This window comes from Gymnoscopelus braueri (assembly GCF_963280865.1).
Source record: "Gymnoscopelus braueri genome assembly, chromosome: 7".
NCBI classification, from domain to species: domain Eukaryota; kingdom Metazoa; phylum Chordata; class Actinopteri; order Myctophiformes; family Myctophidae; genus Gymnoscopelus; species Gymnoscopelus braueri.
Window position 1 is genome coordinate 17,679,123 of NC_137608.1, and position 26,755 is coordinate 17,705,877.

At 42.4% G+C, this 26,755-nt stretch overlaps 1 protein-coding gene across 1 annotated transcript in view; it reads left to right on the top strand.

Moving 5' to 3' along the window:
• The window catches only part of cacna1ba (calcium channel, voltage-dependent, N type, alpha 1B subunit, a), a gene marked incomplete at both ends in the record, with an annotated part of 140,790 nt that overhangs the window by 58,210 nt on the left and 55,825 nt on the right, over positions 1 to 26,755 (top strand). The window contains 12 exons of the mRNA XM_080433501.1: positions 6,381 to 6,496; positions 8,136 to 8,225; positions 10,901 to 10,984; positions 13,791 to 14,009; positions 15,479 to 15,591; positions 17,130 to 17,242; positions 17,451 to 17,582; positions 20,968 to 21,040; positions 21,236 to 21,353; positions 21,544 to 21,611; positions 22,691 to 22,797; positions 25,615 to 25,677. Coding sequence (XP_080289627.1) covers positions 6,381 to 6,496; positions 8,136 to 8,225; positions 10,901 to 10,984; positions 13,791 to 14,009; positions 15,479 to 15,591; positions 17,130 to 17,242; positions 17,451 to 17,582; positions 20,968 to 21,040; positions 21,236 to 21,353; positions 21,544 to 21,611; positions 22,691 to 22,797; positions 25,615 to 25,677 — 1,296 coding nt within the window. The remainder of the gene's footprint in view (positions 1 to 6,380; positions 6,497 to 8,135; positions 8,226 to 10,900; positions 10,985 to 13,790; positions 14,010 to 15,478; positions 15,592 to 17,129; positions 17,243 to 17,450; positions 17,583 to 20,967; positions 21,041 to 21,235; positions 21,354 to 21,543; positions 21,612 to 22,690; positions 22,798 to 25,614; positions 25,678 to 26,755) is intronic.

Consider the following 26,755-nt stretch of genomic DNA (forward strand, 5'->3'; position numbering starts at 1 on the left):
AACAATGTTACAAAGTGCTTTACAAAAATGGAAACAGTTAAGCTGGGAATTTGTACGACCAGAATTAATAAAAGTTAACAAGACAGCAACACTGGAATGCCGTTATACAATCATCAATAAGGTTAGATGCACCAAGCTGCTGCGATTAGGGGATTGCAACAGGTTTTTTGTAAACCTGAACATTTATTTTCAAAAGGGATTTTAAAATGTTTATAGAGCTAGCAAGCCTGAAGTCCAATGTCAGGCTGTTCCAGAGTCTACAGTAGGTGCCTGAGGGCAAAGGCCCGGTCAACAGAGGACCTCAGGCTACAGACAGGAACAATAAGGCTTTAACAACACAGCTATAGGTGCCAGACCATGAAGAACTTTAAAAGTGAACAACAGTATCTGAAAAACAATTCTCAAAGTGACTGGCAGCCAGTGTAGTGCATCTAAAACCAAGGTTATGTTGCTGTCTCTGTGTACCTCCAGTAATGAGCCTGGCAGCCGCATCATTCTGTACCCACTGCAGGCTGTGTATGGAGCATGGCTGAGACATGAGTAGAGGGCGTTAACACATTCAATCCGGGAATGCATCTGTGTCATTTTAGATTTTAGGTATAACCATTGTTTTTATACTTTGGCTATTAAAAGATAGCAGATCTACAAGCTCAAAGTGGAGCAACATATTTTGATGGGGATCGGCGGCCAAAAACATATAGTTTTGGGGGTCCTTGACAAGAAAAGGTTTGAACACCACTGATATAGCAACAATATGTTTTCTGAAAAATTAAGACATTTGTTGAGACATTTGACAGTTACAAATGTTCGCTTAAAAAAATATGTATTCAAAGATTTGCACAAATTTACATGATTTTTTTTCCAAAAATCAAGCTTGTTTATCTTCTATTTTTGAATAGCCAAAAAAATCTTAAAATGACACAGATGCGTTCCCGGTCTTAATGGATTAAAGTGAGGTGAAATGGGGGCATTAACAACTCTATTGAGATCTGGAGTAGATAGAACTGATCTTAGTTTGGAGATGTTTTTTCCTCAGATGCAGAAAACATGGCGTGTTTGTAGAATGAACTGTCAGTTGGCAGTCTGACTGAGGCTGACTGATGCTGCACCATGCTGAGCGCTGGGCTCCCCAGGCGTACACATCCAATTTAGATATCCTCGCTGTCGGGTGGAAAAACCTCTTATCTCCATGTTTTTGTGTTTTTTCGTAAATTAATGCCCTTCTTGATCATACTACAAGCGTCACGCAAAAGCATCAAAGGTATCAAAAGTAGTAGATCTACAAGCTCGAAACGCCGCGCGAAGCGACGCGTTTTGAGCTTGTCGATCTGCTACTTTTGCTATTTTTTTATTTGCATCCTGAAAAGTAACAGCTTTGGACATAATGAGGTTTCCACCCGACAGAGACGTTATTCATTTTATTCATTAAAACAAATTGCTGGTGTTGGTGGAAACCTTGTATGTTCAAAGCTGTTCCTTTTATATATATTTTTTTATATAAACAAAAGAAAATTGCTCACTAGCTGAAAATAACTCGCTAGCATCGCATCGCAACGTGTTGTGAGCTTGTAGATCGGCTATTTTCACTACTTTTGTATGATGAAATAGGGCGTTCATTTGCGAAAGTTTAAATATGGAGATACTGTGATACAAGGTTTCTGCCCGACAGCAACGATTATGTTCTTTCTCCCTATCTCTGTCTTTTGCTCCCTCCCTCCCACTCTCTCTCTTTCTCTCCATCTTACTGTCTTTCTCTTTCTCTCTCTTTCTCTCCCTCGCTCTATCTCTCTATTCCCCTCTCTCATTCTCTTTCTCTCTCTCTCTCTCTCTCTCTCTCTCTCTCTCTCTCTCTCTCTCTCTCTCTCTCTCTTTCTCTCCCTTGCTCTATCTCTCTATTCCCCTCTCTCTCATTCTCTTTCTCTCTCCTTCGAGTCAAGTCGAACATTTATTGGCAGGAATTTTTTTAAGACAAAGCAGCAAGACATTCATTTTAATAATTAATTCAACAATCAATTATCTCTCCCCCTTTCTATTTCTCTCTCTCTCTGTCTCTCCACTTCTCCCTCTCTGAGATTTATCCCCGGTCTGTCTTCTGTAGCAGTCCTTCTCTCTCTCCCAGTCCCTTGCAGTGGTGTAAAGTAACTAAGTACATTTACTCAAGTACTGTACTTAAGTAAAAGGTATTTTTACTTTACTGGAGTATTTCCAATTGTCAGTACTTTTTACTTCTACTCCACTACATCTCAGAGGAAAATATTGTACTTTTTACTCCACTACAATTATTTGAAAACTTACTTTGTAGATTCTAATTATTGTTACAAAACATACAGTAACCCCTTCAACCCTATATACATTTCGGCCATTTGAAAATAGCCGATCTACAAGCTCACAATGCATCGCATTGTGAGCTGCCTATTTTCAAAAGATTTTATACATTTGAAAACTTGTGAAATGGGACCTTCTGCATAACAAGTACTTTAAAGTCCATTTTGATACCAATAGTTTTGTACTTTTACGCAAGTAATTTTTGAATTCCGAACAGACATTGCAGTATTGATACTTTTACTTAAGTAATTGGAGTACTTTTTCCACCACTGGTCCCTTGCAATTCATCTGTGTGTGTGTGGGTGTGTGTGTGTGTGTGAGTGTGTGTGTGTGTGTGTGTGTGTGTGTGTTGTGTGTGTTGTGTGTGTGTGTGTGTGTGGTGTGTGTGTGTGTGTGTGTGTGTGTGTGTGTGTGTGTGTGTGGTGTGTGTGTTGTGTGTGTGTGTGTGTGTCTCTCTCTCTCCCTGTCATTCTTTCCACTGCTTCTCTCATCCTTTGCCTTCTGCTTCTCTGTCACTGTCACTTTCTCAGTCTCTCTCTCTCTCCCTTTCAACTCGCCCCTCTTTCTCTAACTCTACGACACGTGCACTTATTTGTGCACGTGTGCTTGTGTTACACAAGCGTTGTGTTTTGAAGTGTGTGTTGTGTGTGTGTGTGTGTGTGTGTGTGTGTGTGTGTGTGTCGTGTGGTGTGTGTGTGTGTGTGTGTGTGTGTGTTGTGTATGTGTGTGTGTGTGTGTGTGATTTCCCATCACAATCCACTAGTCATGCTCAGTCGGGGGGTCCCAGCCCACAGCTCTTAGATCTGTCAAGAGAAACATACACTTTATTTATTTATATTATTACTTACAGACACGACTACTATATATAGTCACTACTGTACACTACTACATTGGTTCTCAAAGTGGGGGTCCAGGGAGCCCTAGGGGTCCTTGAGGGGTACCAGGGGGGTCCCCAGCAAAATTTGTTAATATAGTGTCACAATAATTTTACAATTGTGTGTAATTTTAAACTTAACTTTTAACTTTAACTGACAGCAACGACGTACTGTAAATATTATAAGCTATACTATAAGTCTCTAGTCAGTGGTTCTCAACCAGTGGTCCGGGGACACCAGTGGTCCTTGAGGGGGTTCCAGGTGGTCGCCCGCTAAATGATGAATAGTTGTTAACCAAATAAACCCTTATAGATCTTTAACTCTTGAGAGCGTAAAATTAAACCAAATGTTTTCATTTTACACTCTCAAGAGTTAAATTATTGTTAAACATCTGCATTACTTAAATTACAAGAAACACAATTAGAGAATGTAGAAGAATTGTTATTTTGAACAACGTTTGCCTGTTATCTCTCCTATGGTACCAACATCAACACATCATGGAATTGTGGACAAAATCTTATCCAACGATAACAAAATATTCTTGGGTTAGGATTGTCTTGGGTTTTAGAGTCTAAATCTCCTCAAACGGTCGGTCCGTGGCTCAAATGCTGAATAAATAATGGACCTTGATATGAAAAGGGTTGAAAACACTGCTCTAGTTATATCTAGAGCATATATCCTAGCCTTGTCTGGGGTTCATGGTGCTCTATCTATTGTCGCTGTACTGTAGGTCAGAAACCTCTTATCTTCATATTTGAACTTTTTGTGTTTTTTTTTGTAAATGAATACCCTACTTCTACAAGTTGTGAGCTTGTAGATCTGCTATTTCAACTATGTATAATGTATAAATCAAGCATAATTCTAACCGTAACCCCCAACCTATGCTCTAAATATCTAATCCTAACTGTAACCCCAAACAAATACTTAAACCAAAAAAAACAAAAAAAAAACAACCTAGTAGAGACCTAGCAACGCGTCTGACACACACACACACACACACACTCAGGCAGGCTGCCACTGCATTGCAGGATAGAGCTTTCTCTGGTTGGTCCAGTGTGGGGAGACCCACCAATCACTGAGCATGGACTGATCCTCACCGTCTGTCTGTCTGTCTGTCTGTCTGTCTGTCTGTCTGTCTGTCTGTCTGTCTGTCTGTCTGTCTGTCTGTCTGTCTGTCTGTCTGTCTGTCTGTCACTGTCACTGTCACTGTCTGTCTGTCTGTATGTATGTGTCACTGTCTGTCTGTCTGTCTGTTCTGTCTGTCTGTCTGTCTGTCTGTCTGTCTGTCTGTCTGTCTGTCTGTCTGTCTGTCTGTCTGTCTGTCAGTCTGTCACTGTCAGTCTGTCACTGTCAGTCTGTCACTGTCAGTCTGTCACTGTCAGTCTGTCACTGTCTGTCTGTCTGTCTGTCTGTCATGTCTGTCTGTCTGTCTGTCTGTCTGTCTGTCTGTCTGGCTGTCTGGCTGGCTGTCTGTCTGTCTGTCTTGCTGTCTCTCTGTCTCTTTGTGTCTCGCTGTCTTGCCGTCTCACTGTCTCTGTCTTGCTGTCTCGCTGTCTTGCCGTCTCACTGTCTCTGTCTTGCTGTCTCACTGTCTCTGTCTTGCTGTCTCTCTGTAACTCTCTCACTGACTCTGTCTGTCTGTCTGTCTGTCTCTCTCTCTCTCCCTTCCCCCCATCTCTCTCTCTTTATATCTCTCACCCACACCCTTCTCTCTCTCTCTCTCTCTCTCTCTCTCTCTCTCTCTCTCTCTCTCTCTCTCTCTCTCTCTCTCTCTCTCTCTCTCTCTCTCTCTCTCTCTCTCTCTCTCTCTCTCTCTCTCTCTCTCTCTCTTTGTCTGTCTCTCTATATCTTCATTCTCTCCCTCACCCCTGTTTAATCCTCTCTTGCTCTGGTGTTGTCTGTGTTTTTGTTCCACACCCACATTCTGGCTCTTTCTCTCACCCAGAGAATATAGGAGAGATAAACAAACAGCATAGCCTTTGTAACCACATCCACACAGAAACCCTCTATTCTTAGTAAACCTGCAATGACATATAGTTGGCTCTGTACATACATGTAGAGTTAGCTCTTTTTTTCCCCTCTACACCAATCACCTATTTTTGGCAAATTTTCTTCCCAGGATAGAGATACTAGGGGTCAAGTGGTTAAGGAGGTCCCCTCATTGTGGCTTTTCCCGAAATTATCAATTGTTAATATGTCAACAAAACGTTTTTTTTTGTTTTGTTACATCTTGGCAAAGCTGTCAATAAACAGACGCTGCAACTAGTCGTCACTTTCTTGCTACTTTCTCCCTATTGGCTAAAGGCCAGCCAATGAGGGGTCGCCAATGGCTTTCCATTTTCTGAACCAAGCCACCAGAACCGCGGTAGAACAGTGAAGGTGCCGTAGTCTGGTGGACCCTAGTTTGACTGCTCGGTGCTCAGACAGACACCTACAAACCTACACACCTACCTACACACACACACACACACACACACACACACACAAACACACACACACACACACACACACACACACACACACACACACACACACACACACACACACACACACACACACACACACACACACACACACACACACACACACACGCACACACACACACACACACACTTGTTTTCTTTATATTGGTAGCCAAACTGTAAATGACATTTCATGTCAGTCTTGTTTACCTTCATTTACCAAACACAGATTAGCTTGGCGGTGATGCTCTTGTTGCAGCAACACACTCATATAATACTGTAATAATCACATCTGCTGGGATTCAAATTGGCAACTCCATCACTTGCTTGTTTCACTAAATCTAATTGCCAACCTTCAACCTTAACCATATTAATCCATAATCCATAGCATAACCATTTGGGGCAAATGGAAAGAAAGTCAAAATCTACAAGCTTGTAGGCTGTTTTTTGCTATTTGTCATACAGTGACGCAAATAGGGGTCAAGTGGTTAAACCTTCCACCAAGATAGAAAGTCTAGTGATAAAAAAAGAGAGATTTGAGTACCTAGAGATACTGTATAGTAGTCCTTAGTTGATGGCTCCGGGGGCTGATGTGTTTGTCATTGGACTTGTCAAATCTGATGATATGCACGTCTCTGTGCTTGTTCTGTCTCTTGACTGTGCATGTCCCTGTGCTTGTCTCATTGTTTTGTTCTGTTTCTGTGCTTGTGTTCCACAGAGAGTTTGCTAAGGAGAGGGAACGGGTGGAGAAGCGACAGGAGTTCCTGAAGCTACGCAGACAGCAGCAAATCGAGAGAGAGCTCACCGGCTATCTGGAGTGGATATGCAAAGCAGGTCAGACCACACCCCCTTCTATTCTGATTCATGCCTGTGTGTCTAATGCCTGGACGTCATTGTTGGCTTGAAATCAGTTCTTGTCGGCAAGTAAGTCGCAACACCGTATAACAGCGATTCCCAACCTGTGGGCCGGGGGCCATTGGTAGGCCGTGAGGATATTGCAAGTAAATATTGGTTAAAAAAACACACACAAAATTTGATTGATAATATAACATTAATATAAAAAAAAGTTTTCATTGTGATACCGACACATAGAAGTGTAAAGTATTCTATATTAGTTCCTTCGATCCAAGCCGGAACACAATCGATGATTGATGATTGATCATTAACCCGTTAACCCCAGACCTGAGGCCGATTCTACAAATGCCTTCTAAATCGGTAGTTCTCACACTTTCAAGATTTTGCAAACAAATAAAAAAAATAGCAGATGTACAAGCTCGCAGCGCGGGCATGAAGTGAGCTTTTATATTTGCAATATTTGAATAGCCAATGCAAAAATCTAAAATGACACGGATGCTTTCCTGGTTTTAATGGGTTAAAATAAAGATGCTCTGAAAATGCACACAGCCCCACCCATCTGACCACTTAACCCATTGAGACCTGAAGCCGATTCTACATTTCTCCTAAATCTCAACTGTTTTCTGAAAAACGTATGTTTCTATATCAGTGGTGCTCAAACTTTAACCCACTTTAACCTAACCCTAACCCTAACCCATCTGACCACTTAACGTGGGTGGGCCCCAACACTTTAGAGTTTTTCACGGTGGGCCCTGGTCCAGAAAAGTCTGGGAACCTCTGCCATATACATTGATCTTATCGCTATATGATGACAAGGACACACAGTTGGCTGACGGACACAACATTGGACACGATGCAAATTTGACTTGTGCGCCAAGTCCCTAAAACCTTTGGACCATTGTGTCACTATTAATTTGATGGATCACACGTTTATTATGTTGAAAATGAAGGTGAAACAATTAAGGGTTTCAACCTTGCACTGAGGCATATTGTTTTATAATTCATGTCCTTTAACTGATTGCCTTTGAGGTTCATAATTATAAAGCTAAGATTCAGGTGCATTAATTTGTGATTAGATGAGCGTGTATGTGCTTGCAAGATTACACATGATTTTTGCCAAAACGGGGCTGTGCAATTAATTACTTGAAATCACAGAGATGTCGTTGAAAATTAGATTACTGTGGTTTTCCTGGTGTGTCTGATAATTTACCTGATTATCTTATCTGTATCTGAATAAATCTGATGAAGTAAAACCCACCCATCTGCCTATAGTATCTTATTTGTACGAAGACATGATCCTCACACAGAGGCATGTTCAAGGAGAGCCTGTATGGGTGTTAAGCCTATTTAAACTCCATCCCACGACGGTGTTGCTCATCAGAAATAACAGATTCTCAAGCTGCATGTAAATCTGCTCTGTTCGCCGAGTGACACCGTCCACCGCGCGATGAAATATAATCTATACTTTTACACCAAAGCTCGTGTTCTTTGGCGCTTGAGCAAATTTCAAAAGAAAGCCGCTATCGAGAGGTTTCGTCTTGGCAGGCTTGCAGATAAAACAAAATAGTGATAAACGTTGCTAGAAATGTTTGACCACAGTGTGGTACTTGTGTTTCAGAGGAGGTGATGCTGGCAGAGGAGGACAAGAATGCAGAGGAGAAACCTCCAATGGATGGAGCCTGGTACCGGAGGAAACACAACACCTCGGGTGAGGACTGAGAAAGTGTACAACAGCTGATCAAAGTCCACTCAGGGACGTAGAAAGGAATGGTGGTGGTTAGCAGTTAAAGGGATATTTCACTTTCAAATAAAATAAACGTTAAAAGAATATAAAAAAGTTATGGAAAAATCGCGGCCCCCTCACGCATTAGAAGTTCTAATGCGTGAGGGGGCAGTGATTTTTACTTTTTCATTTATTTCTTTTCATGTTTATTTTATTTGAAAGTGAAATATCTCTTTAATACTTTTCCTTGGTTCAATATTTCTAAAACCCACACACAGACGTAAAGGGTGTTCAATAGCACTGATTTATTAAAGTTGTACAATGCAGAATCACAAATAACGATTTTTAGCAACCTCTGCTGGTCACTACCGTCACTGCATACAATTTCCCTAGTCCTCGATTACCCAGAATTCCATTCGTTTTCACCGGAAGCCGGAAGCGTTTCAAAAAGCGATCTTTTAATTGTTTTATACTATCTACGGATCGTTTCTCTTAGCCAGTGGAGCATTAGTTACCATGAGCTGTGCTTTCTTTTTCTGTTCTTTTTCGATCTTCCAATCCTACATTATCTTAAAATCAGCGTGAGGTTCCTTTTTGTTAATAGCGCGGTAGTTCCTGGCCAAACAGGAAACCGTTGCGGTAGTTCCTGAGGACGTCGGCCACGACGTCATGACGTTGGCCAGGAACGTCATTTTCCCGGGAAAGTCCCCCCCGTACACGTTCAATAGAAAATATATAAATAAAAGGCTTCCGGGGGTGAAATTCACGGAGTGGGTGTTGTGAAACTTTTGCCACTCGCAAAAGATATACAATTTAACTTTAGTTTTGTTGAAAACGTTACCTAGTATTACTTTAAAGAAAAAGAAAAAAAAACGGAGATAGGAGGTTTGCGCCCGACAGCGACAATATAATATATTACATTACAGTCATTTAGCAGACGCTTTTATCCAAAGCGACTAGTTATGCAGAACGTTTTGTTATATTTATGATATAAATGTACATAATTATATTTTAATTATAAGTGTGAGTATGTGAGTCCGTATGTGTATCTGTACAGTATAAATATTTGTGTGTGTGTGGATGACCCACACTTCTCTTCTGAAGGAGTCACTGCCTCTCAGCGGTATAGCGTGGCCTGGGGTGAACCAGCAGTTCTTACGCCTGATTCATACAGTACGTCGTTCGTTGCCCACCGAAAATAGCTAGATCTAACAGGCTCACAACGGATTGCGATGCGACACGTTGTGAGCTTGTAGATCAGCTCTTCTCCAGTGAGTGCACGGCGACACCGGAGTGCAACATCCATAGAGTATAATTGAAGCCTGGGGGGGTGTCAGGGTGGTGGCGTAATGAGATTAGGATGGAGCACAGAGAGTGAGGCGCGGCACAGTTTACAGGGAGCGTGGGCGTGTGAGAGCCCTTCACTCCGGCTTTGTTTCTCTGTGCAGAGTTAACAAGACGCTGCTGTTGGGGCAGAAACCTCGTATTTCTCCATATTTCAACATTTGATGGTTTTTCTTTTCGTAACAGCATACATTACAAGAGCGTCACACAAAAGTAGTGAAAATAGCACATCCACAAGCTCGGTTTTAGACATACAAGGTTATTTCCACCCGACAGCGACGAAGAGCTGGAATGGGTCCTATAGGACAGTGGTTCTCAAACTTTTTCATGTCAAGGACCCCCAAAATGATATGTATTTGGCCGCGGACCCCCATCTCAAATATGTTGTTCCAGGGACCCCCAGAAGCAAAGATTTGAGTTACAAATGTTCGCTTAAAAAAATATGTATTCAAAGGTTTGCATACATTTTCACGATTTAAAATAAATAGCAGATCTACAAGCTCATAGCGTGGCACTCGGTGGCGCGCTATGAGCTTGTATATATATCTGCTATTTTTTTAATATCCAAAGTAATAAAGGTTAAAATTATTGTGATGCTATATTAACACATTTTGCTGGGGACCCCCTGGAACCACCCCAAGGACCCCTGGGGGTCCCCGGACCCCACTTTGAGAACCAATGCTATAGGAGACCTACTGTGTGCACTACTGGGGTTGTAGAGCTAGTTAGTGGGCCTGTAGCCTCGATCTCCAGGCTTTTATTGTTTAGTTTAGCTAAAAAATAAAAGCCTGGAGGAGGAGCGTGTCGGTGTACCCGGTATAGGAAGTGTTTCATTTCCCCAACCAACCAGAGTGCAGTGGGCGTCGCTCGTAATGTTGTGTTAACGGGGCGGGGGTTGACGGACAGATCGGTGAACCAATGGGATCAGGCGCAATCTCTCCGCGACTCTATACACCCGCCCCTCTATACACGAAAACAGGAGCGCTAGTGCAGCCTAGTAGGCCTGCAACTATCGATTATTTTCTTTGCGATTAATCTAATAATCGAGTAGCAAAGACAGTTTTTTATGTTTCATTTGTTTTTATATAATGCACACATTTTGAAAACAGAAAACAAGCTCACAACACGTCACATTCACTTATTTTTGTACATTTTTTAAATTGCTTGAAACATTTCTCCTATAATCACATACCCAAAATAGGGATACTATTATTTTATGAAATTATCGAAAACTAAAGAAATCATAAGAATAATAGGATCTGCTTTTAACTGGTGTTATATATGATTCTAATCTAGTTGTATTCATGTATTTCCAGTGTTGAAGAGAAGCAAGAAAAGTAAGAACGACCTCATCAATGCAGAGGAAGGTGACGACCACTTCACCGACATCTCATCTGTTGGTGAGGAGAACAGAACTAGACTCCCAACTAGACTGTGTTTTATTTTATTCTATTTCTAGCCTATGGTTTTTCATTTTTTAGGACAGCTTTTATGTTATCATTATTATGTCTATCAATGCAGTGTTAATTTTGACAGCTAATTTTGATTTGGTTATAGTCATATAGTCTTTTGAATAAAATTAAATTTAGTTTTAGTCATATTTTAGTCATCTGAAATGCTTTAGTTTTAGTCTAGTTTTATTCGACTAAATATCATAAGATTTAGTCGACTAAAATGTATTTTGGCAGGCCTTGATGGCGTTGTAATGCCTGATTTTACACTTGGTTGCATGCTGAAAATAGCAGATCTACAAGCTCACAACGTGTCGCACTGCCATGCGTTGTGAGCTTGTAGATCTGCTATTTTCAGAGCGCAACACCCGGGCGCAACCCAACATAAAATGACTTGTCTTAGTTCTACTGGATCTCTTCTCCACTAGTCCCTACCTAGTTTTTATTTGTTGAAGAAATTGTCAATATACTGTATTTAGTCATAGTTTATGTCATCAAAGGTTAGTTTTTAATTAGGTTTTGTCAGTGGAAAAAGATAGTCTTAGTTTTAGTCGACAAAATTAACATTGTATCAATGTACTGTACATCAAACAAAGTGTTACCATGGACTTGAGTTTTCTGCTTAAATTGCCTTACATTGACTGGGGAAAAAAAGTGATTGATTACACAGCAGAGAGCTGCGTCAGGGACCTGTCTCTGTCTGTCTCTGGTCCAGACATAACCTCTCAGCCCGGCTCCATCGCTGGTTATTAATAGAGTACAATTAGATCTGCCCTGCTGCACCCTCCAATAAGATGGAGGTTGGATTTTTTGGCATCTGGAGAAGAGCTGGACCGTGTGTTTGATTAAAAGATTTTACAAAAGGATCGGAGAGATTGATGGATGGCTTTACAGACAGAGGAGAGCTGAGATAGAGGGCAGCAGTGGTGGACATACAAGCTCACAACGCGTCACGTTGTGAGCTTGTAGATCGGCTATTTTTGGCGAAGAGATTTGGTGTGGAGGCAGAAAAGTGGTATAGACGCGCTCCCCTGAAAAGTAGCACTATACACCCCTGCTGAAGACAGACAGACAGACAGACAGAGAGGAAAGACAAAGGGCAGGTTAGTCTGGGTAGTGAGTTTGTGGGCGTTGATGGGAGTCAGATGTGTGGATTAAAATAGCCTCCAAAATGATTATCCCACTAGTCTTCCTGGAGGACTAACGACGCGCTAATAGAACCATTTTTCACCTTTCCCTTTTCGTCCAGCCCCCACCAGACATTTTGGGGCTTAATTTAAGTTACAGAAGGTCTAATATAGTGTGAGTGGGAGGGTGGGGGGAGTGGAACTAAAGAGAGGGAGAGAGAGAGAGAGAGAGACAAAGAGAAGCACAGAGAGAGAGAGAGAGAGAGAGAGAGAGAGAGAGAGAGAGAGAGAGAGAGAGAGAGAGAGAGAGAGAGAGAGAGAGAGAGAGAGAGAGAGAGAGAGAGAGAGAGAGAGAGAGAGAGAGAGAGAGAGAGATAAAGAGATAAAGAGATAAAGAGAGAGAGAGAGAAGCAGAGAGAGAGAGAGAGAAGCAGAGAAAAAAGAGAGAGAGAGAGAGAGAGAGAAGCAGAGAGAGAGAGAAAGAGAAGCAGAGAGCGAGAGAGAGAGCGGGAGAAGTACAGAGAGAGAGAGAAGCAGAGAGAGAGAGAGAAAGAGAAGCAGAGAGAGAGAGAGTGGGAGAAGTACAGAGAGAGAGGGGAGAAGCAGAGAGAGGAAGCAGAGAGAGAGAGAGGGAGAGAAGCAGAGAGAGAGAGAGAAAGAGAAGGGGAGAAGTAAAGAGAGAGAGAAAGATAGTGATCTCGTGATGCCAAGGGCTTAACTTTGGCTGCAGTGACATGATGGGCAAAGCTAATCACAATATGAAAAACCTTGTGCAGAGAATTAATGAGTAAATTATATCTCATTTGATCTATTCCTCCTGCAGCTGTGCTCCTTAGTTATTAATCCTCTGCAGCAAAGTAACTGACCTCTGATTAAAAAATACAGAACCCTGCTACATCGCCATCTGTAGTAGTGATCATTTAAAAACTACTCTAATTAATTTAGCTTTTGTGGTAGCAAGGATTTTGGAAGATTCTCATGCCAGTAATAGCCGGTGTCATTTTTGATAAGAGTAGATATCACTACAGTACGTCTTAATGGTCTCACTTTCCATAATTCAGCTGTTCCCAAACTTTTGGTGGATCAGGGCCCATTTGAACATCTCGAAAGTGTTTGTGGTCTGTGTGCGTTTATTTTAATGATCACTTAACTTTAATGATCCTCTTGGATCAATGGAACTAACCTAGTTCCTATTTATCTGTATCACAGTGATTCATTATTGTTATATTATCATAAACATTTAGTTTTTTGCCAGTTATTGGGGGCAGTGTTGCCAGGTCTGCTTATTATAATTTCCTCCCAAGATTTTATTTGAAAATAGCAGATCTGCAAGCTCACAACACGTTGCGATGCGACGCGTTGTGAGCTTGTAGATTTGCTATTTTCAAATAGCTGATGTATATGTTTAAAGTGCTCATGTGGCCCATAGTCGCTTCTTTTGGGCTTGTTTTTCCTAGACCTGGTTGCTTGTTTCTCTCACAGAATCTGGCAACACTGATTGGGGGCCCCCTTCAATACCCTCACAGCCTACAGGTTGGGAATCGTTGCTACACTGTAAGTCTTAATGAGTGCTTTTCGGTTTGAACTCCGTAACTTTATCGCCAGTTTTGGCGCGTTTCTCCCAACTGCCCCCCCAGGGTCTCCGTTCACCCGTGCCAGCGCGAAGGGCAGCAAGAACGACAACTCGTCCTACTTCAAGAGGAAGGAGAAGAGGCTCCGCTTCACCATCCGTCGCCTGGTCAAGGCTCAGAGCTTCTACTGGACGGTGCTGTGTCTGGTGGGCCTCAACACGCTGTGCGTGGCCATCGTGCACTATGACCAACCTGAATGGCTCACCTATGCACTTTGTGAGTACCTGTGATGCACTAACCTCGAAATCACCAGACTTTCCACCGCGGCGGAAAGCCTGGTCTTCGTGATCCGGTTTAGAAAAAAAAGGAGACAAAAGTGTTGGTTCCGGTGGTTGGTTCCGGGTAGTGTCGCATTGTTTTTGTTCCCCACGTAATGCGAATCAATTAGTTTATTCTCGCTAGTCGTGGTACAAGTAAAAGATGAACATACCAAACGATTATTACACCAAAAGAAGCGAAACGATCATACCAATTTAAACCAATTTTAAACTAGGGGAATCAATTTGGAGGTTCACGGCACCGGTGGTTCCGGCCGCCTGATGACGTAAAGTTTTTTCCGCTCCGACCGGATCAGAAATCCGAAAATGGTATTGATCCCAGGCTAGTGATACACCTGTCAGTAATGGTGTACTGTATTATGTGCAGACCATTACTTTAGCCAGCCCAAATCCAATTAGGCTATCCAGATTAGAATCAGATTGGATTGATCAATCTCTGAACAGCAAAAAAAAAACAAGAAAAACACATGGAAACTTGATTTGACACATTACTAGGTGGTTTGAAATGTGATGAAAATCTGATTTCTAAAGATATCCCAGTCAGGGGCACTCTGACCAGATTTGCCTTCAGCCTGAACAAAGCCTATGTGCACATGTGTCTTCTTTTCTTTTTCCTTTATTTATTCAGGGAACCCCATTGAGAGCAAGCTCTCTTTTTAAAGGACACCCTGATAACAGCATATAAAACACATACATAATGAAGAATAATAACAAATATTTTAATCACATTACACCGTCACAGATGCAAATGAATATAGTGTTACAACAGGTGCAGTCACTATGTAGTGTGTCCTCAAGAAGCACCCTAAATGTCTCTATTGAGACCAATCGCACCAGTTTCAGAGAGTCCTGAAGTTTGTTCCATTTGTGTGGAGCATAATAAATGAAATGTGAATGTTGATGCGTTAATGTAGATTGAACAAATATGCACATATGCTTAATGTGCAAACATACATTTCACACGTACACGGAACACACATTCATGGGAGAACCATGCACCCTGTGCACCAAAAACTGTTTGTCCTCCTAGGCCTGGGCAATTAACCAAACATATATTGCCATCAAAACGTAGAACCAATAACCGACTTAATCGTGTAGGTTAATGTAGTTTAATCGAATAATCGATTAATACTATTTTCTTATTTATTTCTTATGTATCAATGAATCGACACAAATTTGTTCTAATCCAGGCAAAAGTTTTTAATAATTGTGATTTGAAGTCATATCGCCCAGAACTAGTTTGTCCCCAAACAAAGACTTTATCTCTGTGTATTTGATGTTCTCCACAGTTGAACGGCCAGGCAAGAGAGACCAGCTCTATTAAACAGTGGGAGTCATCGGGGAGCTCCTGTGTGAGTGGGGGCATTGATCTGTTTTCTCTGTTTTCTCTGTTCCCTCCCTGCACAGATCTAGCCGAGTTTGTATTCCTGGGCTTGTTTCTGACTGAGATGTCCATGAAAATGTATGGCCTTGGACCCAGGCACTACTTCCACTCTTCCTTCAACTGCTTTGACTTTGGAGTAAGTTGTTCAGGGCCAAAGTGAAGCACAGCACAGAAGGGCGTTGCTGCTGTTGCTGTGTCACGGACTAGTATGATATGAATTGGTTTGTTCTGTCCGGACTGGGTAATAAATGCCTTTTTTTAAACTTCAAAAGTATTTTAATCAGGAGGGAAATTGTGTTTCACTTAAACCCTAGCATCCTTATTCTAGGTGAACAATTGTCAGAAAGAGGCGAATATTCAACGGAAATAACAGATCTATAAGATTTAGGTCGGCTATTTTCGTTGGCATGTTTTGGTGTAAAGGAAAAAACGGAGGGGACCAATTACAGACCCCTGGGGAAGTATATAGGGTTTAACTGGTTATTACTCATGACTAAAAACGTTATGTATTTATAGACTTGTCACTTGTGTTACGTTTGTGTTGGATAGTCATCTTGAGCTGTGTAGAAGTTACAGAACCTTATTATGGCCCACTTAGTTTACAGGCACACGTTGGGTCTCAAAGTGGAGTCCGGGGACCCCCAGGGGTCCTTGGGGGGGTTCCAGGGGGTCCCCAGCAAAATGTGTTAATATAGCGTCACAATAGTTTTTACCTTTTATACTTTGGCTTAAAAATAGCAGATCTACAAGCTCATAGCGCGGCACCGAGTGCCGCGCTATGAGCTTGTAGATCTGCTATTTTTGAAAAATCGTGAAAATGTGTGCACATTTTTGAATATGTATATTTTTTAGGCAAACATTTTAAACTCAAATCTTTGCTTCTGGGGGTCCCTGGCACAGCATATTTTCAGGTGGGGGTCCACGGCCACATACATGTCAATTTAGGGGTCCTTGGCACGAAAAAGTTTGAGAACCACTGGTCTAGTCACCACAGTGCATCTCCATTGAATACCTGCCAAAATATTCTAATCCTGTTCAGGGATTTACGCCTTGAAAAAGTATGGAAGTTTAAATGGAAAACGTGAAAGAACACTGAGTTCAGTAGCTTGTGTTGAGAATGGGATTATGTTCAGAATGTGTTTTTTGGGGCGCAGTGGTAAAGAGCCTGCCCACCACCGTGGAGGTTGCGGGTTTGAATCCACCGCGGTGCATCCGGCTTTGTCGAGCGTCTACACGAACGCAATTGGCCCGTGTTCGGGGGAGGGGAGCCGGGTGGGGAGGGTGATAATAGTCACTACAAGTAATCCTACGGTACAGCACCTGTCAGCAGGGAGTGTTGGGCGGGAGGAGTAGGACGAAGGCTCTTCGTCCTCCCGGTGAGGGCTCCTCACTGGCAGACGAGTCAGTAGGATACAACAGCAGTGACGACACAGAAATGTGTGTGGGGAGGAATTAATTGGCATAACGACTAAATTGGGGAGAAAAGGGGGCGTAAAAAGCACCATAGAAGCTAAGTTTCGATAGAAGCTATGTTAATTTATTATCCTAGTCTTTTGTATCCTGCTTCTCTCTGCACTCTGCCTTTTAGGTGATTTGACCTCTTTATTGACTAGAGTTCAATAAACACTTGAGCTTCTGCTAAATCAATTGTAAGTTGCAAATTGTGTTTTGCAGGTGATAATCGGCAGTATTTTTGAGGTGATCTGGGCAGCCATCAAACCAGGGGCCTCATTTGGGATCAGCGTCTTGAGGGCCCTTCGACTCCTCAGAATATTCAAAGTCACCAAGTGAGTAATGAGCGCAGTGTCTGCAGTGTGTGGGTTTCAGCGATTAATCGGAAAAAGTAATCCTTAGAAAAATAACCAGCCCCACACACTTGTTTGTGTGCAAGACGTGTTTGTTTGTGGATGTGTGAGACTAGTGAGCCAGCCTATTGTGTAGCTGTACTCACTGCAGCTATTCTTGCACTGCGTGTGCTTTCATATGTCTCTGCAGGTACTGGAACTCTCTGAGGAACCTGGTGGTTTCCCTGCTCAACTCCATGAAGTCCATCATCAGCCTGCTCTTCCTCCTCTTCCTCTTCATCGTGGTGTTTGCTCTGTTGGGCATGCAGCTGTTTGGCGGCCAGTGAGTGGACACTTTCAGCTCTTTGTCCTATTGCAGTGATTCTCAACCTTTTTCACTTCAAGGACCCCGAGTTTATATGCGTTACACCACAGACCCCCATTTGTTTTATCTCTGGGACCCCAATCTACAGTGTAGAATTCTCAGTGTTCATTTAACTCTGAGTATACACATGGAAAGACTTTCCAAAACAGTTCACTTTTCAGGAAATGGCAAAAAGAAAAGAAAAGAGAAGAAAGAACGGTGTAAAACTCATTCATTCATTTATGAGGGGGGGGGAGTCTAAAGCTGGAGATACAAGCTTTCAGCCTGACAGTAGGACTAGCGCTCCTGTTTTCGTGTATAGAGGGGCGGGTGTATAGAGTCGCGGAGAGATTGCGCCTGATCCCATTGGTTCACCGATCTGTCCGTCAACCCCCGCCCCGTTAACACAACATTACGAGCGACGCCCACTGCACTCTGGTTGGTTGGGGAAATGAAACACTTTCTATACCGGGTACACCGAGGGTACGCGCTCCGGGTACGCGCTCCTCCTCCAGGCTTTTATTTTTTAGCAAAACTAAACAATAAAAGCCTGGAGATCGAGGCTAGCCTGACAGTGACGATATGCATTATTGATTCCATGACCTACTAGTAACTCCGGGCTTGGCCGTTTGTTACGAACAGCATTAAAAATCAATTTAAATGCAAAACCGCTGACTTGTTCATGAGACTTCACTGCATCCAATTAGGGTGCAAAGAAACATGTCTTGCTTAAACTAGGCAGAGATGCACTGTACCATGGCGTGTGCCTCGCTCAAATTTAGAAGAAATAGGGAAGAGGGAGAGTCCTGCACAGTGCACACTTATCTTCACTTACAAAGACATTTATTTAAGATGCAACGTTTCGGTCGCTCGGACCTTCATCAAGCATCAGATACCTGACAGACAGACGTTCTGCTCTGTGTTGCAGACAGACTTTATACCGCCCGTCCCCGCAGATTATGTCCATAAACATGCTCCACACAGATGACGTTCCAACTTGCATCTTCCCGGTGGCTTTTGTTTGCATTTCACCTGCTAAAAAAAACTCCATTGTTGTTCAACTTCAGCAGCAGTGCAGCGTGCTTGAGATCGGCTGCGTTTCAATCAGCTGTTCACGTTAAACGGGGCTCATTCAATATGCGAGAACAGACGATATGGATTTTGGAGCGAATTAATTACAAGGTTAAATAGATTCATATAATAATAATACAAAGCTGGTGGTCGGGTCCTCACAGGTCCATACGGGTCTATCCATTCCAAATGGATCCGACCCGTGGCAATTGGAACTGATCCAACCCGTGCCCGAGGGACAAGTCAATATTTTGGCCCCGACCCGAGTTCGGGCCTCGGATCTTCGGTCCCAGGCGGACCCGTGCTACCCTCTAGAGCATGGGTGGACCCTGTGTTGCCTTAGCATTATGAACAGAAAGTGTTTGGCTTTTATTTATGTATGACTGTACATGAGTTTGTCTGGTATGTATATATCGTCTGTCGGGTGGAAAAAAACTCATACTGTATGTCAAAACTGTTACTTTTCAGGATTCAAAAGTAGCAAATCGACAAGCTTGCGGATCCGCTACTTTTGACGCTTTTGTGTGACGCTGTAGCATGACCAAGTAGGGCGTTAATTTACGAAAAAAATATTAGTTTCTGCCCTGACAGTAACGATATGACTGTATGCATGTGTGTATGGCTGGGATGTGTGATTGTGTGTGGATGACTTGTGTGTGCTTGCCTGGAATGCATATCATTACTGTCGGGACAGAAACCTTGTATCTCCTCTACTAGTGCTCTACAGTACCGTACTTCATCGTACAAGAGTGTCACGCAATGTAGCAAAATAGCCGATCTACAAGCTCACATCGTTGTGAGCTTGTAGATCTGTTGAAACACACTATTGCATGGGCTGGCACAGACTGTTGTCTAGTTGTGTGTGTACACACACTACGTACGCAGTCAGTCGCATCATTCACATTTTGCTGCATTTACTGCATCACATCCAGCCTGAGGAGGCGCTCCCATGCAAACAGCAGCAGATATAAATCAATTAGACATGTGGACTAAATACACCGTTCACGGTGATAATACCAGGTTAATGGGAGATTTTACTGCAGCCTATATAATCAGACATTGTGGAAATGTCCTTTAGTGCTGTAAATGCATATTCTATTAGCTGTGCACTCCTCCTGGCTGTGTCCCAGACTATAGTTGATGTGCCTTGTTAACCCGGTCAGGGCCAGCCTGTCCACTCCAAGCTGTTCACTGCTGCCGAAACCCGGACCCTATCTTTTCCTGGTGTTTCGCCGAGGTGGATGTGAATTTGAGGTTAGGTTTAGGCATAGTTTCTGTGAGGTTAGGGTTAGGGTTAAGGTTAGGATCAGGCATAGTGTTTGTGAGGTTAGGTTTAGGCATAGTTTTTGTGACGTTAAAGGTTTGGGATTAGGCGCCATCTGGGCGACACACCAAAGAAAGAGGGTAGTCCCGCCAAAACCCTCGTCAGAGCTCAGGTGTGCAGTCCCGGTGGATGAATAGGGCTTATTGTAGATAACTAAAAACCAAAACCATGCCAGGCTCACTGTGCCAGCTTGGACAACTCTATCATTGCATTTGAGGAGATAAAATAGTTCAATTAACAGGCTAAAATATGTATTGAATGCACAGAGCAGGACAATTGATCTTTTTGCTCTTTTCAACAAGACCAAAATGCTCTCTACAATGACTCATTTCGCAAGGTGCGACACTGTACTTTTTAGTGGATAAAAGAAATACGGTAGCATCTGCACAGTGTAGGTATACTAATGAGATACCGACTAATTAATAGCTAACCAAGGACTTTTGGAAGGTGCAGGACATTAATTTGGCTGTGAGAATCCCCTCTATCTGCATCCCTCACATTGTGGAGAGATGTAATTAGGTCCCTGTAGATAGACAGTCAGAGATACAATATGTCAGCATTAGCACAATACATCCATTTGAGGAGAGTAAACAGGCTGATCAGCACTAAGGTCATAGAGACTAGACACTCTGTCAAACATAGTATGCAGCTGTATGCAGATAAATCTTGTCTGTGCAAGCTTTATTGTGAGGAATCTGTCTACCCCCATTCTTTTTTAAACCAGTTATTCTCAAACTGATTCTCAACTCATTTTAAGGACCCCCAGTTTGGTTTGCATATTAGGCCACGGGACCCCATAAGTCTAAGAGTGTACTCTCAGAGTTAAAGACCCGTACGTTTCTACTGGTGTCTAATTGCCTAACTGTGAGGAAGAATCGGTCTATCTCTATTTTTTACACCATAAATGTTCCGTCACGGCTTCGGGAAGCTATTAACATTTTAATAATCGGTGTGTGTCCTCCATTCTAGGTTTAATTTTGAAGATGAGACACCGACAACAAACTTCGATACATTTCCAGCCGCTATTCTCACCGTTTTCCAGGTAAATGTTCACAACTCCATTATGCCTTCTTCTTTCCCCCATCGCTTCAAAACTAAATTTTGCCTTCTTCTTTCCCCCATCGCTTCAAAACTCCATTTTGCCTCCTTCTTTCCCCCATCGCTTCAAAAATTGATAGGTACAAAATAAAAATTTCTTAAGATCAACCCTGAGACCTGCTTCTGCCTCTCTCTTCAGATTCTAACCGGGGAAGACTGGAATGCGGTGATGTACCATGGAATTGAATCCCAGGGGGGTGTTCATCGAGGAATGTTTTCCTCCGTTTATTTCATCGTCCTCACTCTGTTTGGGAACTGTATCCTGCCCTTATTGATTGGAATCGATTAACCTCTGTGGCTTTCAGATAGCCCGCACCCAAAGCCACATACCACACTGAAATGATTTATCGTAGAATTTAGAATCTACAAGAACAGCTGCTTGCATAAATATTGATTCTGTATTTATTGATCGGTTTATAATTTTTCCTGAGCCTGCCGAATAAACAGACACACTCCTCAATGTGTTTTTGGCCATTGCTGTTGATAACCTCGCCAATGCCCAGGAACTCACCAAGGTACAGCACAGAGCAGCCGGTGCACTTGTTTTCCACCTCAGGCTGTCCCTGCTCCCTGCCTTGGGAGACCCCAAGGCAGTGGGCCGTATTATCCCAAGCGTGTGTCAATAAAAGTCACTTGCCTTAAATCAAACACCACACGGAATTTCCCCTCCCTCCTAAATTTATGGTTGTTGAATTGGATAGTGAATATTACTGTTTTTATTTGTGTTATTTGTCTGGCCTTTTAGTTTTTCGTTTAGTTTTTAAAAAAGAATTGGGGGGGGGGGGGGGTGGTTGGCATGACTGATGTTTGCCAAACATTGCCAAGGCCACGTGTGTGTGTGTGTGTGTGTGTGTGTGTGTGTGTGTGTGTGTGTGTGTGTGTGTGTGTGTGTGTGTGTGTGTGTGTGTGTGTGTGTGTGTGTGTGTGTGTGTGTGTGTGTGTGTGCGCGCGTGTCTGTTTGTGTCTTTGTGTGTGTGCTCGCGTACATTTTCTGACAGTTCAAAGAAAGTTCTTTGCTTTTATACAGTCTGAGAGACATGCACATCAGGGGCCCCATCTTGCGCGCCTTACCCATTAGCCGATCTACAAGCTCACAACGTGTCGATGTAGATCGGCTTGTTGAACTATTTTAAAATGTTTTTCAAAATACTCAAATATGGCTAATAAGTTTAGGCATAAGGGGTAAGGCGGCGTGCAAGATAGGGCCCTTGCTCTTTAAATGAAATGTTGTTGGAGGTTTTGGAAATGTCAAATCTCTGTGCTAACTAATGGCACAGGGCAGTCCACTCTACCTGGTGTGATCGTTATTGACACAGAGGAACTGGGAGGAAGACACTGCCCGGATTTGATTTTGGTTACGAGTGAGTCCAGTGATAGAGGTCTTGGTCTTAACTTTTTACACCATCATTGTGCGTGTGTGTGTGTGTGTGTGTGTGTGTGTGTGTGTGTGTGTGTGTGTGTGTGTGTGTGTGTGTGTGTGTGCGCGTGTGCGTGTGCGTGTGTGCGTGTGTGTGCGTGTGTGTGTGTGTGTGTGTGTGTGTGTGTGTGTGTGTGTGTGTGTGTGTGTTGGTGCATACTCTTGCATGCTGTGCAGGATGAGGAAGAACAGGAGGAGGCCATAAACAAGAAGCTAGCCATGCAGAAGGCCAAAGAGGTGAAGGAGGTCAGCCCCATGTCAGCAGCAAACATATCCATCACTGCGTAAGTCACAACGTCACTCATCTTCTCAGCTAGTAGTGGAACGTACTGTAGACAGTCTCAAGGTATAGGTTGACATCGTTATTGTTGCTGTCAGGAAGAAACTTTGTATCTCCATATTTTCAAAATGAATGCCCTACTTCTCCATGCAACAGTTTTGCGCATAAGTAGCGACGGTAACGATCTACAAGCTCACGCGCTGCTACACGGGTCGCATCACAATGCTTTCTGAGCTTGTAGATCTGATAGTTTTCAATACTTTTGAAACATTTTGAAATTGAAAGTGAAAGTCAGTCAGTGGGTTTTATAAATATTTTCAAAATGAAAAGTATTAACAATTGTGACTAAATAACCAAAAATATATATCTTAAAAAAAATGACATGGCATGGTTAACATCAATGTATAAAGTTGACTAAAAAGTTAAATAGTTTAGATGTAGGTCTAATTCACAGATGTAATCTGTAAGGGGATGAGCATGTAGTAGTGGTTCATTTAGTTTTCCACAGCCCCACCTTGCTCCTTTATCAATACGGCACATTATAAATGTTATTATGGTGTATGTTTTCTTGTGTGCTCTGTTTCTCTTCTATTGTTTTATCTAAAGCTTTGTTAAATCCTGGTGTTTTTTTTTTTTTTACCAGATCACAGGGTAAAAGTAATGTCAAATAATGTGATAACTGTGTAACGACGACCGGTTGTTCCAGTGCCATTAGAGCGCTCGTAAAGCCCAAGTGAAAGTTGATTTCTCCCACCCACGCCGTTTTTCTGCTAGCCCTTTTCAAATTGGAGCCCAAGAGACTGCCGGACCCCCTGGGGTCCAAAGGAAAGTACCCTTTAAAGAGAGGTTAATTCATTGATGTTCTTTCAAAACTGACAGCTTATTATTTTCAACACTTAAGGGTCGTTCACACCAAACACTATAACGACAGCTATAACTAAATCATTTACCATTGTCACTATGAGTGCATACATCACGCATTTTATTATTTATTATTTATTATTAGTAGCTGTGAAGCTATTGCAAAACTAGCGTAATGAGTCTGTCTGTCTGTCTGTCTGTCTGTCTGTGTGTCTGTGTGTGTGTGTGTGTGTGTGTGTGTGTGTGTGTGTGTGTGTGTGTGTGTGTGTGTGTGTGTGTGTGTATGTCATTTTGTCCACAATGACACTGTACTATACTGTTGGATCATCAAATCACAACACAAGGCCATGAAACTATATCGTTGCTGTCGGGCACAAACCTTGTATCTCCATATTTCAACTTTCTATATTTCTTCGTAAATTAATTCCCTACTTCGTACAAGAACGTCGCATAAAAGTAGCGAAAATATTAACAATTTTTGAAACATTTTAAAAGTGAATGTGAAAGTGGTTAAGCGTGTCTGTGGGAAATATTTAACCAGTGAAAAATAATAACGAGAGCTTGTGACTAAATAATAACTACATTGGATCCATCAGAACACAGGTTATTTTTTCCATTTCCTGAAAAGTAACCGTTTTGGACATACATGGTGTCCACCCAACAGCGACGATATAATACTGTACATCTCTAAGCTGAATATCAGACAGATAATAGCGCAATTTGGTGGTCAAAAGTCAAGAGGTCAGTTTTCGATTAACACATTTGTCATAGATAACTACAGTAACTTCTGAACCGTTCATAGTAGAAAGATGATTGCATTTGAAAGCTAAGTGATGTGCCACGTAACACCACTCAACTGTGCACGCCTCTAGGTTGTCCTTGTTTATTGTCATGTTCCACCCACAACAATGTATGATGTCATGATTGATTTATACTCCGTCCTACGATTCTGTCATGCCCTGAAAGTAGACAATCTACAACCTCACAACGAGCTTGTAGATCGGCTATTTTCAGAGCGTGCAACACTGGCGTGCAACGAAGTATAATCTTTATTCTCCCTTCTGAACAGGTATATACAGCACACTATGTCGTCCATATCACTGGGGGTTTTAAAACGTGTAGCGTTGTCTTTTAACCCTTTCTGTTCTTAAATGTATTTACCTTTGTGTTAATGCTAAATTATGTCTCCGTTTCAGCATGTTACATTTAGAGTCTGTCTCTCCATTGACTGTCTTGTTGCTAGACTAAGGGGCTTTGAGACATTTTGCCCTCCACGTTTCACACCCAATGAAAGCATCTTTATCTAACCGACAGAATGCTGGTGGGCAAAAGTCTCAAAGCGAGCACTGAGTGACATTTCTTTTCCTTCAGTATTTAGTGTTGTTCTCCTTAAAGGAGCACTTCACCCATTTTCAACCTTATCTTCATATGATTGGTCCTCACTAACGCTCATCGTAAGATGGCACCATTTCCATCTAGTAGCTCTGCATCTCATCGCTGGGCTATGGACAGTTCAGAAACCCGCCTATACCGTGACATCATTGATGGGGATTCCTGGAAAGTTAGCACTCTGAAATAAAAGGCATTAATAAAAATGTGTACAATTTTGAAATCTTTTTTAAATGACCAATCCTGCAGTGCCCACCGATAATGTCACCGATTATGGTTTCTGAACTGTCCACAGCCCTCCTCTGAGAAGAAGACGGCCATCGTATAATGAGCATTAGTGAGGACCAATTACATTGAAAATGGGTTAAGTGCTCCTTTAACCAAGGCTGCCCGTTGAGTTAACACGTGATGTGTTATGGGAGAGAGAGTGAGAGAGAGAGAGAGAGAGAGAGTGGTGGAGAATTGAACTGAGAATTGTCTCTTTCTGTCCTCTCTGACCTCTCTCCCTGTGATGTTCCTCCCCTCCCCCTCCCCCCATCTTGTTTTTGTTTGTTTGTTTGTGCATGTACAGTTTTGTCACGCACGGTCAAGGTGCACAGTCTAGCAGCTCATCCGTCTGCAGCGTTAGCTCACTGTGAGTTATTAACCTCTCTGTTACAATTTATGTCGTTTTGACTCCGACAATCATCGCTCTCTCCTTCCTCTTCCGCCTCCGCCCACCAATCCACCCACAGGCCCTGATTATTTTCTACGCGAAGACCCGCCTGTAAACCCAGGTTCAAATGGCATCCAAAATCACTCTCAGCCAGTGAATCTTGATCATTTCTAATCACACCGTGGGTGTGCTTTTCCTGACAAAATTAATGTTACATCAGTGTGATGTTAAGGTTGGGGTTAAGGTTAGGTTTAGGCATAGTTTTTGTGAGGTTAAGAACTATCAATCACAGCAACTACCGGCCAATCACAACGGGTCTTCACTTAATCGCCATGTAGAAAAGGAATCATGCGTCGAGGGGATGGGTGGGTCATACCATCCTGTGTTAACCCCCACATGACCTCTCTTTGGGTCGTACCATCACGTGTTTCTTTGATTTCCTTCATTGGTGAATTGTAACAGAGGAATGTTGCACCTGAATGTTTCTGTTTCTATATCTCGTGATGGGAATGTCTGTGCATGTGTTCATATTTTTGCATCACCTCTACCGTCTATGTTTTGTGTTTTTATTCGTGTAATTGTCTGTGTATTGTGTCTGTTCTCATGTTACGGTGATTTGATTGAACTAATCTTTCTTAGACAATTTATTTTATTTATGTGTTTCCATTGACTTGAACCTGAGCCCACCTTGAATACCTGAGGTGGGCTCAAGGATACGTTATGTTGTCGTTCATACTGTGTCTGTGCTGTATTTGCCTTTGTCGTGGTGATTGAGTTTCTTAAGCCCACTGCTGTTGTGGTGCCATATACACACAGAAAAATAATGGTTCTTAAATGCTGAGATTTGGTGAGAAAAGAAGCAGACCAAGTATAAAGCCCTAGGGGAGACATTGGTCAATGAGGGTTTAAGTGGTTAAGGGTTCTTTATAGAACCATTAAAAATAAATGGCTCTTTAAAGAACCTAGGTCTGAAAAGGTTCTTTCTGGAACTGGAAATGGTTCTTCTATGGCTATCGCTCTGAAGAACCAGTTTTGGTTCCAGCTGGCACCTTTATTT